At 40.5% G+C, this 19,961-nt stretch overlaps 1 protein-coding gene across 1 annotated transcript; it reads left to right on the plus strand.

The window, feature by feature from the left end:
- Nucleotides 1-16,301: 16,301 nt before the first annotated feature.
- LOC133824756 (uncharacterized) lies at nucleotides 16,302-19,457 on the plus strand (the record flags this gene model as incomplete). Its single annotated transcript, XM_062257730.1, has 5 exons — nucleotides 16,302-16,673; nucleotides 16,875-17,162; nucleotides 17,427-17,714; nucleotides 17,787-18,116; nucleotides 18,405-19,457. Coding segments are annotated over 5 exons (2,331 nt in total), but the record flags the coding sequence as incomplete, so codon positions are not given.
- Nucleotides 19,458-19,961: the final 504 nt, after the last annotated feature.

Below are 19,961 nucleotides of genomic sequence, written 5' to 3' on the forward strand. Positions count from 1 at the left end.
TAAGTATATTACATCAGGAAAAGAAATAAAGAAAGATTGCAAAGTCAAACACCCGAGATATTATTACTGGTCGCTATACTATAGACTCTACTAGTCTTATACTCACTCTCTGACATGAAGAAGTCTGGACCTAAATTTGGAGCATATTTAAAATTGTCATCCCCGTCGAATAAGTGACAAGGAATTGGCAAGTATCTAAAAGCAAAATAACTGTACCATGCTCGTCATAAGACTCGTCCAAGTGTTCGACAGACTTGGTGGCCTTCTTTTTCCCCTTCCCCAAGGGGACAGAGGGCCTCTCTGCTGGAGGAGTACCAGCAGGTTCCCTGATCGTGACCCCGGTTGGTCTCCTTCGTGGAGGCGACTGGAGGTTGCTGCTCGGGTTCCTCCTCGGTCGTGGCACTCCCTGCTGTTGACTCCCTCATGTCCTGATGAGGGGCCAAGAGGCCAACCATCCTAAGGTTAGCCTCTGTGACGAGATGTTTGATGCTTTTTTCTACGTCAGTCATGCTGGCCAGGAGGGCCGATCTCAACTCCATGTCTGGAGTTGGGTCTGGTCACAGCCATGGGCCTGGAATGCATTAAAAATTTAAGAGGATGTGGAGGAGAACGCTAAATAAAGAGTAACAACCAGTGATACAAAGTTTTTACCTCCTTGAGCAAAGGCCAGGTTGTCCGCGATCATGTCGGTCGTGAGGAAGTACTCATGGTAGTACCTCCCCACATTTGATATATGGGTGGTGTCAGTCAGGAAGGTGCACCCAGTTTCCTGATGACAGAAATGAAAAAACCCCGCGCCTTCTTGGTTGGGGTTCGACTTGAGGCCAAACAAGTAGTTAACCTCATGAGGAGTTGGCACGGGCCATTTTTTGTGGCTGTACAAGATATAGAGTGCTGCGAGCATTCTATATCCATTTGGAGTTATTTGAAAAGGGGAAACTATGAAATAGTTGGCCACCCCTTGGAAAAATGAATGAAGAGGCAAGGAAGCCACTGCCTCAATGTGGAACCTCGACCAGGCGCTGAGGGCGCCTCCGGGCAGGTTCGCCCTTTGGTCTTGGTTAGGTCGGACTAAGGTCACCCTCATGAGACCGTACTTCCTGATGTAGTTGGTGATCATCCTGATCATCACTCTGCTCTCAGGAACCAAATACCACTCAACATCTGGCTGAATGGCATGTCGGGGTTGAGCGTGTCTTTGGATGTTAGGGTCAGGAATATTTTCTCTTCGATCGCTGGTCGAGGGAGTTTCAACCCGAGGAGCAGGCTGATGTGAAGGAGTGGGTGTTTTCTTTTTCTGGGCTTTGGTTTTAGCACGAGCCATATTTTGAGCAGGGACAGGTGAAGTGTTTGAAGTAACACAGGAAAATGGAATATCAGGTATCAATGACGATGGTTACTCCTTGTCGTCAAGCAGTTGAGCCAATAGATCATCGTCGATAGGTCTTTCTCCTCCCCACGGATCTTGCATGTAAGCTGCGAGCAGAGAAAGGAGGAGATAAGATGCACAGTTTGAGAGCCTATGTTGAAAGTTGGAATAATGTTTCTCGTGTCTACGACCAACAACATTCTAATAGAAACACTAAGTTCTATGCGAGCAGTTTGAAAAATAGATTGAAAAGGATAAATAAAAAGTTTTTTGGAAAAAAAATCTTTTTCGACTCCGAAGGGGCGGGAAAAACCCAGTTTTTCAACTAGCCTAACAATCGAATTTTTTCTTCGATTTTACGCCCTAAACTTACGATCTTGACTATCAAACTGGCTCCTAACTCCTACATAGCAAAAGTACGCTACCCTATCAAGTATCAATCAGTATACACATAATCCTCATGCATTTCTACCCAAGAATACAAAAAATTTTAGAACTCAAAACAGGCGTATAGCGGTATGCATGGCATGTCAAAGTGCTTGAAGGTTGAAAAAATTTACCTAGATGAAGATCGGAGGTTCTGAAATGAAGCAACTTTGGATGTGCGAACAGAGGATCTTTAGAACAAAGCGACGGATGGTCTTCGAAGTCTTTGAGCTCTGAGATGAAGTTCTTGAGGGTTCTTGGCAAGAAAATGGCGAGTAAAAAGTGAAAAATTAAATTTGGGGATTATTTATATGATAAAAAGGGGTAATCATGAGTTACCTTTTTCAAGGCATTGGGGGGGGGGGGGGGTGTAATAGCCGTCAGAAGGATTACTTGGAAACCAAAAAGGCGTGATTGGACGTGATTAGGTCACCTTTTTCGAGGACGAACGAGGGACTCTGACAGATTTTGTGGGGTATACGAAAGATGAGTTTCCTAAGTTTACTTATTCTGGTCGCAATAAATAAACTTGGGGGAGCAAATGTTTATCCAAAAAACCGTTGTGGATGACGTGGCAAGAATTTTTGACACGTGGCCGACACGTGGCAGAGATGCTGCTTGCCTATCGACCAAAGATACTTCCATATGTGGCGTTCAAGTTTTATATACGACTAGCTTGGTCGCATACTCCGTTTATTTATGTATAAATTTGTATAGTTGTAATGATATCTGAGAATATCTCTTCATTATAACCTGAATATCCGTTTATTAAGGAAATATATATTTAGTTGACTCATGTAACCCTCCTTGAGCCTATAAATATACAAGAAATAGCTCAAGGGGGGATCTTTGGATCTTTTTCTGAATTGTATTGCTATTATCCATCGTCTGTATTGTTTCTCCTTCTAAGGTCTGTGAAACTCAGGAACCCTAGTTCTTTGATCACACCTTTGAAGCTCAATATTAATAATAGTATCAAGTGGACGTAGGTCATTACCAATCACTAGGGCCGAACCACTATAATTCTTTGTGTTCTTTACTTTCCATTAGATTGTTTTCTCAAGCATCGTACTAATATCCTGTCGTATACTTGACTCTGTGTTGTTGGCTAAATCGAGGGTCAACAGCATGAATGCATTGAAGCTCAAGCTTAAAATCCACCACGTGTTTGTATGAATAAACAAACATAAGGACACTTTATATAAATTGCTTGAAATATTTCAACTTAAGAAATGTGAAGCAAAAATATTAAAGTAAAGTCAAATAAAATATTATAGATATCATAAGAAAATAACTCTTTCACGAGCTATAAATTGTCTTGGCCCCAGGGGCATAAAAAACAGAAGATAAAAAACTATTACAAGAGGTTCAAAGGGACGTAGCCCCGGGTCGAGATTTAGGAGGAAGAAGCACCCTCCTTAGCCTTCTCAGTGTCCTCCTTGGCCCTCTCTGCCTCCTCTCGAGCAGCCTCCTCCGTATCGAGCCGAGCCTATCATTTGGCCATGAGCTCTTCCTCAAAAGAGCCTAGGAATCTGGTATCGAGATCGACATTACTGGCCCAAATCCTGTACATGGCCAGGTCGACTGCCCGATCCTTCTTCTCCTTGAACTCTGCGAGAAGACGAGCCTTTTCGCCCTCCATTATCTCGAAGGTGGCCGTTTTCTCCTCCTCAAGCTTGGCATTGATCTTCTCAAGCTCCACGAGCCTGGTGTTCACCTTCTCGAGCTTGGCTATCTTGGCCTTCATCTACTCGGCTTCAGCTTCCATCTTTGCCTTTGCGGCCTTGAGCTCGTCAGTAAGCGTAAGTTGAAGATCCTTTGACTCTTGGGCATAGGACATGCTCGAGTGGACCTTGTTGTTCAACTTATAGTTAAGCTGAGCAACTGCAGCAAGAGACTGAAACCCAAAAAAATCCAGTTAGAACACATGCTAAGCATAATTACAACATATGGTAAAGTAAGAGAAGTTACTGCGGCAGCAAGCTCGACACTCTTGTCATAAAGGGTGTTGCAGTCCCGAGCATTGTTCAAAAACCGCCACTGGGGAGCCTCAAAGCTGCTGATGCTCTGGCCTACCCAAGACAGGATGTCCGAGCCAAGTGTAACTCCATGAGTCCCGGCAGCGTTGTCGACGACATACTCATCAACAAAAATCAACAACAGGTGCCCTTTGGACGTTGGCTTCTTCGGAGGAGGGCCGAGCGTTGGGTGGACCATGATAGTAGGAGGCACAAGGGGGACATTTTTGGTGGAAGCTTTGACCTGGGAAACAGGACCCATGGTCGGGCTCGTAACAGTGGGAGCTGGAGGAGGAGTCTTCTCAATCTTCTTAAGGACCTTGGCGGGCCGATGTGACTTTCGCGAGCCTCTCGGGTGGTTACTCCTCTGAGCCCCCTCGCCACTGGCAAGCACGGTGTCGAGATCAGAGTCCATAGCACCTGCATAATCGCACCACATCATAAGAAAGTCCAAGACACAAAAAGTTAGCACAATGCAGACAGGCAAGGAATAAAGGACAAGAGGAACCTAACTGGAACTCTCCCCCGAGCTCATGCTCGGAGACCACGTAATTCCCCCATCTTCAGAAGAGGCAGAGGGAGTTCGTTCCCTATATGTGGAAGTCAACCTCGAAAGGTCCCTATAATCATTTGTCCCGTATTGAACGGATATTCCGTCCCATACCTCGTTCAAACCATACATAGTATCGTATTTCCCTAGCCAACCATCAAACCTATGAACCCTCTCATCTACCCAGGACCATACATAAAAGTGGTCCTTATCATCTTCACACAAGACTAGTCTGTCGAGCTTATGCTTAAGTAGCGAGGGAGACCATAAGTCCGACCTAAGGATGACTGTACCTCTGTCGCTCGAGCTCGAGGCCTCATCATTGGCCTCGCTCCCTGATTGCGAACTCCTGTGATGTCGAGCTGGGGATTGTGGCTTAGAGTTGCGCCTCGGGGGAAGGTTTCCAGTTGGGAGAGGCACAAACTCCCACTTGGTGTATTTCTTGTTGGACCAGTCATTTGTGGACTGATCCTTTTCCAGGAGACCACAAGCTCGAAGCCTATCTTCATGAAGAAGATAGGAAAGGGAACACCTATCGTAAGGGAATTGGAGCAAGGCCTCCTTGTGCTCCTTCATCTTATCAGTGGGAGTAGGTTGATGATAATTGGATGGAGAAATAAACATATCATGAGTGATTCGAGCCTAAGCAAAAAATTCAAGCATAAAAAGAAGAGATTTTTTATACTTACGGATTCGTTTGAACGAATAGTATCTGGAAGGAGCCAGGCCATTTGTCCAAAATAAAGCCTTCTTAAAATTGGGGGGATGGTTGGGTAAATCCTCAAATATTTTCTTCTCCTTGGGATAGCTTGAAAGGTAGTAGAAGTCGTTCCCTCCCCGAGCTTGGGAGGGATTGCTTTTCAGGCAAAAGAGATACAAAATCTCCTTTGGTGAAGGTCCTTCCCACTTTAGCTTATGGTAAAGCGACCTCACGGCTGAAAAAACCCTGTAAGAGTTGGTGTTGAGCTGGAAAGGAGCGAGCCCGAAAAAATCCAAGAAGTCCTTGAAAAAGGACTTTAAGGGCAATAAGGCCCATGCCTTCATGTGCTCCTGGCTCCAAGCCGCATATTTTAACTTGTTGTCAGGATTTCCATCCCCCGAGGTGCGGCAGCTTCGCTCGTGGGAGGTTAGAGCTTGACACCTCAGCGAGCCTGATAGCCTAATGTTGTGGAGGGCCAAGATGTCAGAGATTTGCCCTAGTGAAGAAATCGAGCACTAGTAGTTCTCGGCCTCGAAAAATTCTCTCTTCGAGGTGGGAATAGAGGTTGGATGTGAGGTAGAAGGGAGATTTGATGGTTCTCCCATCAGTAAAAATTGGAGATCTCCTGGCTTGAAGGAAATTGTCACTTTAAGAGTGGTATCGATGGGGATTGGTCTAGGCTCAGGATCTGGATCTGGGTAGATGGCGACCCTAAGTCTCTTCCTTTTCCTCTCCTCAACCTCGTCGATTTGACGTCGAAAGTGAGCTCGGGTGTCTTCTTGCTCGCGCTTTAGTTGGTACTCCCGAATCAAACGTTGATTCCGAGTAAAAGGTGACTCGGGCTCGGAGTTTCCGGTGAGTAAGGAATTTCGAGCTTTGACCCCCATCATTTTTCTGAGTTCTGCGGCATCTAGCAAGAGAGCAACAGGGTGAGAGGCAGACGAACAAGAAATTAAGAATAAAAATCAATACGTGATCTAGACTGTGGAGCAAGCTTGATCCAAAGAACGAGATCAAGCTCGGAGTGTGTATTCCACGGAAAGGAGGGAAGGTGGATTTATTTTCGAAGATCCCGGATTTTTAGGGAAAAAAGTTGGCGGTTACTCAAAAAATGATATTATTGAGAAACGTGCAATTTATAAACCCTAATCTTATACCCGTTTCTTGGTCTACACGATATGATATTCAAAATCATGACAACCCATTAAAAGATCCATATTTGTATCATTCATGGAAAATCTGGGTTTGGAAATCCGTAATCTCAGAAGAACCTAAAATCTACACGATATTGACTAAAGTATCCTAGTGCTAAACTTGTGTCCAAAAATGTTACTATAACATAAAAATGCATGAAGAAATATAAGTACGAGGGTCAAGAACAGAGACTTACACACAGAGGCTTGCAGATACAATGAAAGTGACGATTGGAGGAGCGGTTGCAAGAATGATCTCACGGAATCGAAAAGGCCAAGGTTGTTTTTTCTTCTTGGTTTAGAGAACATGCAAAGAGGAAAAAATATTTTTTGACTCTGGTTTTTCTTCCTCTGAAACTTAAAACGTAAAAATGAAGAGGAAGGGGGTGACACAATTATATATATGTGTGTGTCCTAAGAGGAGGTCAAGGGTCGAGCTAATCTGGGCCTTTGGTTGGATTTAGTATTTGATCCAATGGTCAGGTGTGAATGTAGCAATGGCGGCAAAAAGCTGAAACGTGAAAGGGCGTGGTGTGTTGAAAAAGTACTCAAGTACTCTGATTGAGCAACCCGTGGCTGACGTGTGTCCACACTCGAGTGCAATTGATGGTACAGTTTCCAAGAATGGCAGTTCAAAAGTTTCCTTCTCATAAGATTCGAACGGATACTTTTGAGGGGAAAAAATGTTACACCCAGATTTCGAGATAAGAGGTTATGATCCCAAAAACTGGGCTCGTCAAGTGTGAGCTCGAAATGTATGAAAACATCATATGGTCCAGCCGTAAAACCTGTGAAGTAAAACAACTACCTCGAGGATGTGTAGCCTCGAATATTCTCTGAGCTCGCGACGGGCAATGGCACGACACTTGGATATATCTTTTACTGATTGCCTCCAAGCAAGGTGGTTTGAGCTCGGAAAGGGTAAGCTCGGGTGTGACAGCCTCGACAATACCTACCTATCCCGAGCGTAGCGTGAAGTTGGGTGACAAGTTCGTGATCGACCCATAAGTCGTAACAGACTCAATGTCGATTGTTGATCACGAAGACCTGATGAATCACTTGGGATAGCCCATTACGTATGAACATATTTATTATTGTGTAATTCCAATATTCAGGGGATATCATTTAATCTGTTATTCGTTCCCGATACTCATTGGACGTTTTCGTGAATATAGGAGATAATGCATTTAATATCATTATTTCAATTGATATACAGAATATCTCCCCAAAAAATGTGGGAATGAATTCTGCAACATTCTCTATAAATAAAGAAGGAATCACCACTTCTAAATGACCGATTTCTGATTTCTGGAGAGAAAGCTCTAGGTAATTCATCTCTGAAGAATTTCTAGAAAACTCCAAATCTTAATAACATAGACTCATGGACTAGGCAGAATTAACTGCTGAACCACGTAAAAATTCTCTTGTTTCTCTTCATCATTCATTCGCTTCATTGTTTAATTGCTCTATAATTTAAGTTGACGAAAAACGGCGTCAACACCTTTAAAAGTTATTAAAAATAGACATTTATTAATTATATTAATATAAATTCAAATATTACAAAATATCATTATTATTATAATATTTAATATAAAATTCAAATATTATAAAATATCATTATTACAATAATATATAATACATAATCTTAATTTTTATTAAAAGTTTATTATTTATATTTATAATTTTTTTTTATTAGGTAATGTAACTTAACTAAATATATATATTCATATTAAATAACAACAAACATTATAAATACATTATATATAAGTGCTGTGTGTGTACAAATAATATGACTAAGTAATTACATAATGTATTATAATAACATTTATCTTCTATCAAGAATAAACAAGTTTCTTCTCTAATAATAAATGTGTGATTTGAATAATATCATGAATGTTTTATACATTAAATAGTGTAATTTATAATCTAAAATGTAATCATATATTTTTTAAATTAAAAAAACCATAAACAATATTTAAGTTTAATTTTTCGTTTAATATGCTTATGTCATTATTTTAATATAAATATAATATTGTTTATTTATTTAAAATTTATATGACAATCACAAAAACTTAATAAATATATTTAATAAATTTTATAAATAAAATTAAGCAAGCATGGTATTTGTATCTAATATTAGTATATATATATATATTTTTAATTATTAGTTTTAGGTTACGCTGCTTTAGGTGGTTTGGTCGACGAGAAATATTACTCTACAAATATTTGGTTTTTCTTGTGTATATCAATTATTAAATTGTAGCTTTGTTAAAAAAAATTATTAAATTGTAGCGCTACACTTGACTCGATATCTCTATATATAAAATAATGTGTTTATTTAATGGATTCTTAGTTTAACTATATTTTTTTCTTTTAATTTTAACATAATCTTACAAATATTTAATAGAATATACAAATGTAAATATTATAAAATATCATTATTGTGATAATATTTAATAAAAACTAGATATTTAATAATTATAGTAATTATAATAATATTTAATATATAATCCTAATTTTTATTATTTAAAAATATATATTACTCTTCTTTATTATTACTTCAACTAACTTATATATATTTATATAAATAAATATTATAAATACATTATATATAAGTGTCGTATGTTATATTATTTATATAATATGATATTTAGATTAAATAATGTGACAACGAGTGTCATATATTGTAACATATAAAAGAGAGTTACAATATTTGGATATATGTTAATATTCAAATATGTAACATATTTGGAGTTACAAATTCAGTTACAAGTTTGTAACCCCCAAACACTGCCCAATAATGTGTAGATTTGATGTTACATATTTTGATTTAAATTTGTCAAAATCATAAGTAAAATGGCTGTTGGATACATGATTTTAACCCACATAATGTATTTGGAGGTTACAAAGTCATGTGGGAAGAGTATAGAGTCATTTGAAAAATTGCATGAAAAAGTTGTGCTGAAATTGGGCTCTGGCCGCAACCTTGTGGACAGAGACTTACGGCCGCGACCAGGAATAGCTCTGGGTGCGGCCAGAAATGCTCACAGCCAAACCAATTTCCTTTTTCCACTTTGAACGGTTCTAACAACTCATGTAACTCTGAAAACTCATTTTTAATTCCATAAACATCCAATTAAACATTGATAACAGTCATGGGGTTGGCGGAATTCAAAGAGTGTCTCAAAACTATATAAATATGAGTCTATTGCTCACATGTAAGACACACCATTCAACTAGAGCGCTTGACTAGAAAATCACATAGAGATCTAGAGAGTTATTTCTATATTGTGAGAACCCCTTAGTGCTTGAGATAGGGGGAAATAAACTTTTGGACAAAGGTTGTAAACCTTGTTCAAGTTGGTGATCCCCAATGCTCTTCACTTTGGTTGTGTGAGTGTTAGAGTGATTTCCTTTTGTTCTTGTTCTTACACTGTTTCTTCTCTTTATTTTCTCTTTACATATTTTCTTGTATCTTTTGTTTTTAGAGTTGTAATTTCTTCTACATCTTTCTTCTACTACTTCTAGTTTATTTGTTTCTATTGTCTAGAGTTTTATTTCTATTATTGTCTTCATCTACACATTTCTACATTTACTTGTATTTTCGTTATTGAGTTGTTATCTTATTTAATAAATCATCTTGTCTTTGTATTACTTTACTTAGAGTTGTAAGAATCTTACCTTTTTCCATTGAAGCAATATAATTATCTCTAACATCATATATACAAAGAATGTGACCGTGTAACTATATATGAAATAAGAAAGTAGAATAACATCTTTTATAAAAAATAAACTGGAGTGTGCATGTTTTGTACTTTGAATAATAGAGATAAGTAGAGCAGTTTGTGATTTAAAAAAAATTATCATATTTTTTAAAAACTATAAACAATATTTTTGGTTAAATTTATTATAAATTCTTTATGAAATTCCGTTTTTAGTAATTACCAAATTAATTAAACCATGTGAATTAATTAAAGTGCAGAAAGATAATTAACTGTTTAAACAGATTGCAGTTCTGTCAGGACAGAATCCGAATTTGTCACGACAGAAACTGAACACAATAAAAAGACAGTGCAAAACAATAAATAACACAACAAATTTTTACAAGGTTCAGAAACCCTTTCAGATAGCCTACTCCTTGAGGCCACGCCTAGAGAATAAAACCAATTAATAAAGAATCACAAGTACAAAATATTGACTTAAACAAAACAAGACTCCCTCTTGAGATTTGCTGCAACTTTGTTGTACTTCTCTTCACTAATCTGATCTTGATTGAAATGTTCAACCACTTGAACTCCCTTCAATGGCCAGTGAGTGCTTGCATCCTCCTGACGTAAGGCTTGTAAAAATCCTCTCCCGAAGACTATAAAAGTTATGTTCAAATTACAATGTGTATTCACTCATTAACGTGGTATAAACTCACCACAAAAACTAAACTCCCATATTTGTACAAGATCACGTGAATACTATGATCTTGAATACAAAGAAGGAACTCTCACAAATATTACAATACACTCACAAATTATGTATCTAAGAGTTCACTTTTTCTCAATGCCTTTAGAGCCCTATTTATAGAATCATTTTTCGTGCTCATAAAGGTTGAGAAAGAATCTCATAATAAAGGCAAGAATAATTGAAGATATTATTGATTGATGAAGAATTGCATTTTTTAGAAGATGTTGATTCGACAGATACGATTTTGGTGGGGACAACTCAGACCTGTGTCAGATCAAAACGCTCAAGATAGAAATAACAATTAATGATACCAAAGATTTAGTTTTCTAATTTTTATAAACTTGAGCTGCACGAAAATATACAGACAAATATTCCAGAAATGATTTTGAGTAAGTACGAAATATGTGCATGATATTACTTCCCTTTATAAACAAATTGTGATAAAATACAATTAAATAAGGAATGCAAATATTCCACAAATCACAAGAAAGAGAAAGTGAATTCTGAAAAGCACAATAAGGAAAACAAAAATTGATCTTTTAATAAAACAGATATTTCTATAAAATATGCAAATTTTAAGATTTACATTTTATGTTATTCTTTTATAATATATAATTTATTTAAAATTTATATGATAATTTAAAAAATATAATAAAAATAAATTAATATATTTTCTAAATAAAATTAAGCAAACCTAATTTACACTTTTCGTTCACTTACTATTAGTAAGATTTATGATTCATGATTGTACATATAATGTTAAAATGAACTCATTGTTCATACTATACGTGAAAAGATTGCTATGACTAATATATTTGCATCGTTATATTGAGATATTTTTCTCATTTGACTTTCTTGTATTTTGATTAAATATCTATTTAATTGTGATTTCGATTACACTTTTGTGTTTCAAAATTATTTTTAACTTGGCAATATAACCGCGCCTTGTGTAGTATTTATAATAATTAATATTATAATTATTTTTTGGAAAGTAAGATTTTGTTTTATTTTGTAAAAATTTTAAGAATTTTATATTTTTATGGTGAAGAATTTATAATTTAAGGAGTTGTTACTTTTGATGTTAATCGTTTATATATATATATATATATATATATTTGTTGATTCATTTTAGATTAACAATGAATATTATATTTAGTAAATTAATGAAAGATTTAATGTAATTCACGATTTGAGAAAAAAAATGAAATCACATGTAGTATTATTTTGATTAGATGAGTTGTGAAACAAATAAGGTAAGAAATAAGATTAAAATTAATTAATACTTATATTATTTTTTTACTACTATGTTTGTGTAATGAAGTTGAAATTGTAATTTACAATAATATAAACACATGTAGCTTGAATTTATATATATATATTAATATAAATTGCTAAAGATGGAATTGAACTATGTACAACAACAATAATGAAGAATTTATTTTAATAAATTATACAACCTTAAAATTTATACCTTATAAGTTAAGAATTTTATGTGGGAACATGAATAAGGAGACTACAATAAATAGTTTTTTGATGAGTGAATATTTTGAAATACTTATTTGTAAACAATATTTTTTATGATGGATGGATCTTCCACCTCATCATCAACATCTAGTATGATCAATCATTCTCTTATTGTAACTCGGGACACAACTGTAACGACCCAAATTCAATGTTAAGGCTTAAGGGCCTGGAGTTGTGTGCCTGGAGGGCATGATGGGATTTTGTGTGTGACTTTATTAAGTTTAATGCATCATTATGATTTATTGCACGTTATATGACTATTGGATTATTTGAGATGCATGACTATGTGAATCGGTATGCATGTAGAACTGATTGTCTTAAAATGAGCATGATTGTAACTTGGCCATGTTAGGGCATAACTGTGATAATTATACTATGTGAATTGTGCCATGTGAGTGTGATGTTTTACCAGGATGCACGCATCGGGACGGTCCTAGTGAGCCAGTTAGTCTAAAAGTCACAACGGGTTGTTGTACCCGGCTCGGGAGGAGCCCAGGGGTACTTCGGGAATCTTGTAAGTTGAGTTTAGAAAGAGTGATTAGTATTGGTAATTTGGTAACCATTTGTAACTGCTGTGAGTAACAAGTTTTAAGATAGGAAGTGGTAGAATTGAAATGAAAGTGTTAAGACTTAAGTACCCTTGAAGGTTTAGCTTAGAAGGATTAGTAAGGAGGGGTAATTTGGTCTTTTGGCAAGGCAAATAGACATTATGCAGCTGGGATTTAGGGGGTACGGTTTGGGCATTTGGGTCACTTGTGGCTTTGATAAATTAGAAGAGAAGGAAAAGAAGAGGAGAGAAAGGCTAGGGCAAAGAAGAAGAAAGAAGAAGAGGTGTAGAAAGGGGGCTGAAGTGGGAAGCTTAGAAGGAGATCAAGGGAACTTTTAGGGTGGATTCTACTCTTGAGGTAAGGATTTTATGCTTATTTAAGTTTGTTTTCTGTGTTGGTTGAGGAATTTAATGCTTGAGTTAAGATTTTCATGAGTTTTGATTTGGGTTGTTGAATTTGAAATCAAAGGAGTGGATCTTGTGTGTATTGATGTTTTGGATTTGATTCTAGTGTTTATGGGGTGTTAGATTGTTCATATGAGGTTTGGATTTGAGTTTTGGGGTTTAGGTTTTGGTTTGGGATGATTTGGGGAGGTTAAAGCTCGGGGAAAATTGCAGGAAAAACCCAGAATTCTGGGTCTGCGAAGGCGTGCCGCGGCAGGGTTTTTGTGTGCCGCGGCAAGGGAGCTTCTGTCTGATGGGTGCCGCGGCACAAGGATGTGGTGCCGCGGCACAAGGCAATTTTCAGGGTAGCTCTTTTTGGCAATTTTAGGTCTTAGCTCCGGGGGTTCGTGGGATGCCTCCGGGGTGTTGTTTTAAGGTTTTAGAGGTCCCGAGAGTGCGGGATTGGTCCCGGGAAGTGGTTTTGGGTTTGGTTAGTATTAAAAGTGTTTTATGTGTGTTGTGACTAGGATTTCGGAGAGGCTCGTGCTAAAGGACCGTGCTCGTGACCGTGGTACTTTGGAAAGCACGGGATACAGGTAAGAAAACCGTAACACCCGAGTTTAGGGCATGGCCCCACTGTGTGATTGTAGGGCGTGGCCCCGGATTGTATTACGTGCAAATACATAAACTTAAATGAACCATGATGTGTGTGAATGTTTATTTTGAATGCACTATATGTGTTATTATGATGAAACGAGCGGCAGAGGCCGGGTACGGCATAGGCCGGGGCGGCCGTGGGCCGAAAGTAACACAGCACATGGGATGCTTATATTCAGGGTGGGACCCAAGGGATACATGAGTGATCCTCGCGGTGAGAACCGAAACTCCAGGCTTTGGTAAGGCCTTGGGAGCGGCATGGCCGTACTTGTTTATGATGGTGGTTTTCTTATGTATCAGTGAATTATTGCCAGCTATTTACTTTGCATATGTTATGTGTTATTTGGGTTTTCTTGCTGGGCTTCGGCTCACGGGTGCTCCGTGTGGCAGGTAAAAGCAAGGAGTCAGTCAACCGGCCATGAGTATGGAGAGCGTGGGGGCGGCGCGTACATGTTCGGCCTGCCCGACTGCTTTGGTTGGGGGCATTTTGTATATGGCTGTATTTAACCATTCTTTTGATAGCTGATCAAGTGTAAATCCATTTTGAGTTGTAAATATTTTGTAAACCTTATTTTGGGATCCCAGATGTTTTATAATTAACGTTTTTAATGAAACTAAACATTTTCAAAGAGTACAGCCTTAAACTCTGGTCTATTCACACTTTTGGTTTTAGAAACCACTTGAGTCAATTAGATGCACAATTTCTGTTTTAAACTCACTTAGTAACGGCTCTAAGGTAGTAGGGCGTTACAACTTGGTATCAGAGCGAGCCAAGGTTTATTGGTTCTGGAGATCGACCGAACATGTACGCACGCTGCCATTGAAAAGCTCGACTCAGGGTAGTTTGGTATGATCGGTTGATATATTCATGAATATGTGTTTAATGCTTTGTGTGCCTGCCTAAATTATTATGAGCATGATCATTGAAATAACATATGCATGATGCCAGGGCAAGGCCCGTTGTATGCTGCATGATATTTTTATGGCACTTTGGTCGATTGATCTTGGTTGTTGTTGAGATTGAGAGGTGGAAATTGGACCTTGTTATCATGCCTAATGAGCGGTGTCATTGATTGCAGGCATTTAGTTGCAATGCCTCGCCAATCATCGAGACTCCGCGGCATTCAGGCCGAGGATGATAACCAGGGGCAGGACCCTCCACCTGCTCCTCAGAACTGGCAACAGATTTTAGCAGAGATGGAGGCTAGGTTGAAGAAAACAGAGGATGAGCTTAGTCAGTACAGGCAACCAGCTCCTCCACCGACCACTGTGATACCACCACCGCCTAGTGTGGTACCGGCTCCGGTTCAACCTGTGACTGGGAACAGGTTGGAACCTCTATATGAAAGATTCAGAAAACAACAACCTCCTACCTTTGAGGGGGGAGCAGACCCACTGCAGGCTGAGCAGTGGATGAGTACAATGTCGGTAATCCTGGACTTCATGAGGGTTGAAGGAAGGGATAGGGTTGATTGTGCCAGTTATATGCTTAGACATGATGCACGAATATGGTGGGAGGTGGTGGGGCAGCGAAGGGATACTGCTATTATGACCTGGGAGGAATTCAAGAGCCTTTTCAACGAGAAATACTACAGCGTAGCCGTTCGAGCGGCGAAGGCGGATGAGTTTAACAGTCTGACTCAGGGCAGGTTATCTGTCACTGAGTACGCCTTGGTATTTGATAGATTGGCGAAGTTTGCGCCAGAGCTTGTGCCGACTGATATGGCCAGAAGGGACAGATTTGTACGGGGATTAGGTGCAATGATCGCCCGTGACGTGAGTATTACAATGGCTCCAGAGACTACCTATGCGCAAGTGGTAGACAAGGCCCTCACTGCTGAGAGGGCTGAGGATCAGATCTGGAAGGATAGCGCTGCTAGGCGTGATACCAGGAGGGTAATGCCTTCTTCTTCTGGGCCTAGTCGGGGCAGCGGCCCCAGTGAGCAGAAGAGGAGAGTACCAGACTCATTTACTCCCTATGGTTCCGACAGGAGGGTTCGCGGTTCCGTGGGTGGCCGCCAGGGCGGTAATGACAACTGGAGGAGTTATCCATGGTGTCCTCGATGCAGGCGACGGCATCAGGGCGAGTGCCGGTCCGCCTCTGGAGCGGGTACCGGCATCAGGGCATGTTTTGTTTGTGGAAGCACCAGCCACTTGAAGAAAGATTGCCCGCAGGCTAAGAAGGAGGAGCCTAGGCAGGGTGACAGCCTCGCGCCTGCTAGGGTCTTCACCTTGACTCAGACTGAGGCAGAGGCCAGCCCATCAGTGGTCACAGGTCAGATTTTTAGCGCTGGATCCTTGTTTACTGCATTGATTGATTCTGGTGCTACGCACTCATTTGTTTCTGCTAGAGTGATTGATCAGCTGTGTAGACCTAGTATTTTGTATGCTAGGGGTTTTCAGACTGTATTGCCTACAGGAGAGCTGGTAGTCTCTAGGAGGTGGGTTAGAGCCTTACCAGTAGTGGTAGATGGTAGAGAATTGTTTGTTGACCTGATTGAACTAGATATGGACGATTTTGACATAATACTAGGGATGGATTGGTTGACGCGATATGGAGCAACAATTGATTGTAGGCGACGAATGGTGACCTTTGAACCGGAGGGCGAGGCACCCTTTGTGTTCGTGGGATCGGTGGATGGACCGCGGGTACCTGTGATCTCGGTACTAAAGGCTAGAGACCTGATGCAAGAGGGTTGCATAGGATTCCTAGCAAGTATAGTGGATTCCTCTAAGGTGGCGGCAGTGGGACCGAATGAAACCAGAGTCGTCTGCGAGTTTCCAGACTTGTTTCCAGCAGATCTGCCGGGGTTGCCGCCACAGCGGGAGATCGAGTTCGTCATTGAGTTGGCTCCGGGAGCAGAGCCAGTATCCAAAGCACCTTACAGAATGGCTCCAGCAGAATTGAAGGAATTGAAGATTCAACTGCAGGAACTACTTGATTTGGGGTTTGTCAGACCGAGTTTCTCGCCGTGGGGTGCTCCAGTTTTATTTGTTAAGAAAAAGGATGGATCGCTCAGGATGTGCATCGATTACAGGGAGTTGAATAAGCTGACCATCAAGAACAAATATCCATTGCCTAGGATCGACGATTTATTTGATCAGCTTCAAGGGAGTATAGTGTTTTCGAAGATTGATCTCCGATCAGGCTACTATCAATTGAGGATCAGAGATGAGGACATACCAAAGACTGCATTTCGGACTCGGTATGGGCATTATGAATTTCTGGTTATGTCCTTTGGATTAACCAATGCCCCGGCGGCATTTATGGATTTGATGAACAGAATTTTTAAGGATTACTTGGATAAGTTTGTGATTGTGTTTATTGATGATATCCTAGTATACTCCCAGACAGAGACAGAGCATGAGCATCATCTGCGTCTAGTGTTGCAGCGGTTAAGAGGGCATAAGCTATATGCCAAGTTTAGTAAGTGCGAGTTCTGGTTATCGCAAGTTTCATTTTTGGGCCATATTATCAGTAAGGATGGGTTACTGGTCGACCCAAGTAAGACGGAAGCAGTGAGGGTTTGGCCTAGACCCAGCAATGTTCCTGAAGTTAGAAGTTTCCTTGGACTAGCAGGTTACTACCGGCGGTTTGTAGAGGGGTTCTCCAGAATTGCTACTCCGTTGACAGAATTGACAAGGAAGAAGACCAAGTTTGTGTGGACAGATCGATGCGAGAATAGCTTCAAAGAGCTGAAGCGGCGGTTGATTACTGCACCAGTGCTGAGCCTGCCAACGGATAATGAGAAGTTTGTGGTCTACTGTGACGCTTCCAGACAGGGTCTGGGATGCGTGTTGATGCAGGCTGGGAAAGTGATAGCGTACGCATCAAGGCAATTAAAGGAGTACGAGCAGAGGTATCCCACGCATGACCTGGAATTAGCTGCAGTGGTATTCGCACTTAAGATTTGGAGACACTATCTGTATGGAGAGAGGTGCGAGATATACACTGATCACAAGAGTCTAAAGTATTTCTTTACCCAGAAGGACTTGAACATGCGCCAGAGACGGTGGCTTGAGCTGGTAAAGGATTACGATTGTGATATCCTATACCATCCTGGGAAGGCTAATGTGGTGGCTGACGCATTGAGCCGAAGGGGCCCAGGACAGTTGTATAGTTCGAGGCAGATATCTGACAGACTAGCAGGAGAGATGACCAGAGCAGGTATAGAGCTAGTGGTTGGGAGGTTAGCCAACATTACTCTTCAGTCAACACTCCTCGAGAGGATTAAGGAAGCACAGGGAAAGGACCCCCAGTTAGTTGAGCGTAGAGAGAACGTCCTATCGGGAGCAGCTAAGGACTTCTCTATTTCTGAGATGAGTTTGTTGAAGTACAAAGGACGGATTTGTGTTCCGATTGATCCAGACATTCGGCGAGAGATTTTGGACGAGTCTCATACCACTCCCTACTCTTTGCACCCAGGTTCTACGAAGATGTACCATGACCTGAAGGTTTTGTATTGGTGGTCAGGCATGAAGAGGGACGTGGTGGACTATGTGGCTAGATGCCTAACCTGTCAGCAGATTAAGGCGGAACACCAGAGGCCAGCAGGATTATTACAGCCTCTTGGGATTCCCGAGTGGAAATGGGAAGATATTGCCATGGACTTTGTGGTAGGATTGCCAAAGACCGTGGGTCAGCATGACTCGGTATGGGTGATTGTGGACAGGTATACCAAGTCCGCCCACTTCTTACCTGTGAAGACGACTTATACTGTGGAGCAGTATGCAGAGCTTTATGTTAAGGAGATCGTTCGACTTCATGGGGCTCCGAGGTCAATAGTATCCGACAGAGACCCCACTTTCACTTCCAAGTTTTGGAAGAGCCTGCAGAAGGCAATGGGCACGCAGCTTCGGTTTAGTACCGCTTATCATCCTCAGACGGATGGACAGTCTGAGAGGACAATTCAAATACTGGAGGACATGTTACGAGCTTGTGTCTTGGATTTTGAGGGATCTTGGAGTAAGTACCTCCCTCTGATTGAGTTTTCGTACAATAACAGTTATCAGGCGACTATCGGAGTGGCTCCGTATGAGATGTTGTATGGTAGAAAATGCAGATCACCGATTCACTGGGATGAGACAGGTGAGAGAAGGTATTTAGGTCCTGAGATGGTTCAGAGGACCAATGAGGCACTTGAGAAAATTAGAGCTCGTATGCTCGCCTCCCAGAGTCGCCAGAAGAGTTATTCAGATCAGAAACGCAGGAGCGTAGAATTTCAGGTTGGTGATCATGTATTCCTCAGGGTTTCACCCCTGAGAGGAGTAAAACGATTTGGCGTTCGGGGCAAGCTGAGTCCCAGGTTTGTTGGCCCATTTGAGGTTCTAGAACGAATTGGGGAGGTGGCTTATAGGTTAGCAATGCCTCCAGCTTTATCAGGAGTTCATGACGTGTTTCATGTGTCCATGCTCCGGAAGTATGTTTCGGACTCTACTCATGTGTTGAGCTATGAGAACTTGGAGTTGGATCGGGACTTATCATACGAAGAAAAGCCTATTCAGATCCTTGATAGGAAGGACAAGGTCTTGAGGAGCAAGACCATCCCCTTGGTTAAAGTATTGTGGAGAAACAGCAAGGTCGAAGAGGCGACATGGGAACTGGAATCAGATATGCGGGAGCGGCATCCCGAGTTGTTCAGGTAAATTTCGAGGACGAAATTCTCATGAGGAGGGGATAGTTGTAACGACCCAAATTCAATGTTAAGGCTTAAGGGCCTGGAGTTGTGTGCCTGGAGGGCATGATGGGATTTTGTGTGTGACTTTATTAAGTTTAATGCATCATTATGATTTATTGCACGTTATATGACTATTGGATTATTTGAGATGCATGACTATGTGAATCGGTATGCATGTAGAACTGATTGTCTTAAAATGAGCATGATTGTAACTTGGCCATGTTAGGGCATAACTGTGATAATTATACTATGTGAATTGTGCCATGTGAGTGTGATGTTTTACCAGGATGCACGCATCGGGACGGTCCTAGTGAGCCAGTTAGTCTAAAAGTCACAACGGGTTGTTGTACCCGGCTCGGGAGGAGCCCAGGGGTACTTCGGGAATCTTGTAAGTTGAGTTTAGAAAGAGTGATTAGTATTGGTAATTTGGTAACCATTTGTAACTGCTGTGAGTAACAAG

Source organism: Humulus lupulus, chromosome 3 (genome assembly GCF_963169125.1).
Source record: "Humulus lupulus chromosome 3, drHumLupu1.1, whole genome shotgun sequence".
Taxonomy (NCBI): Eukaryota; Viridiplantae; Streptophyta; class Magnoliopsida; order Rosales; family Cannabaceae; genus Humulus; species Humulus lupulus.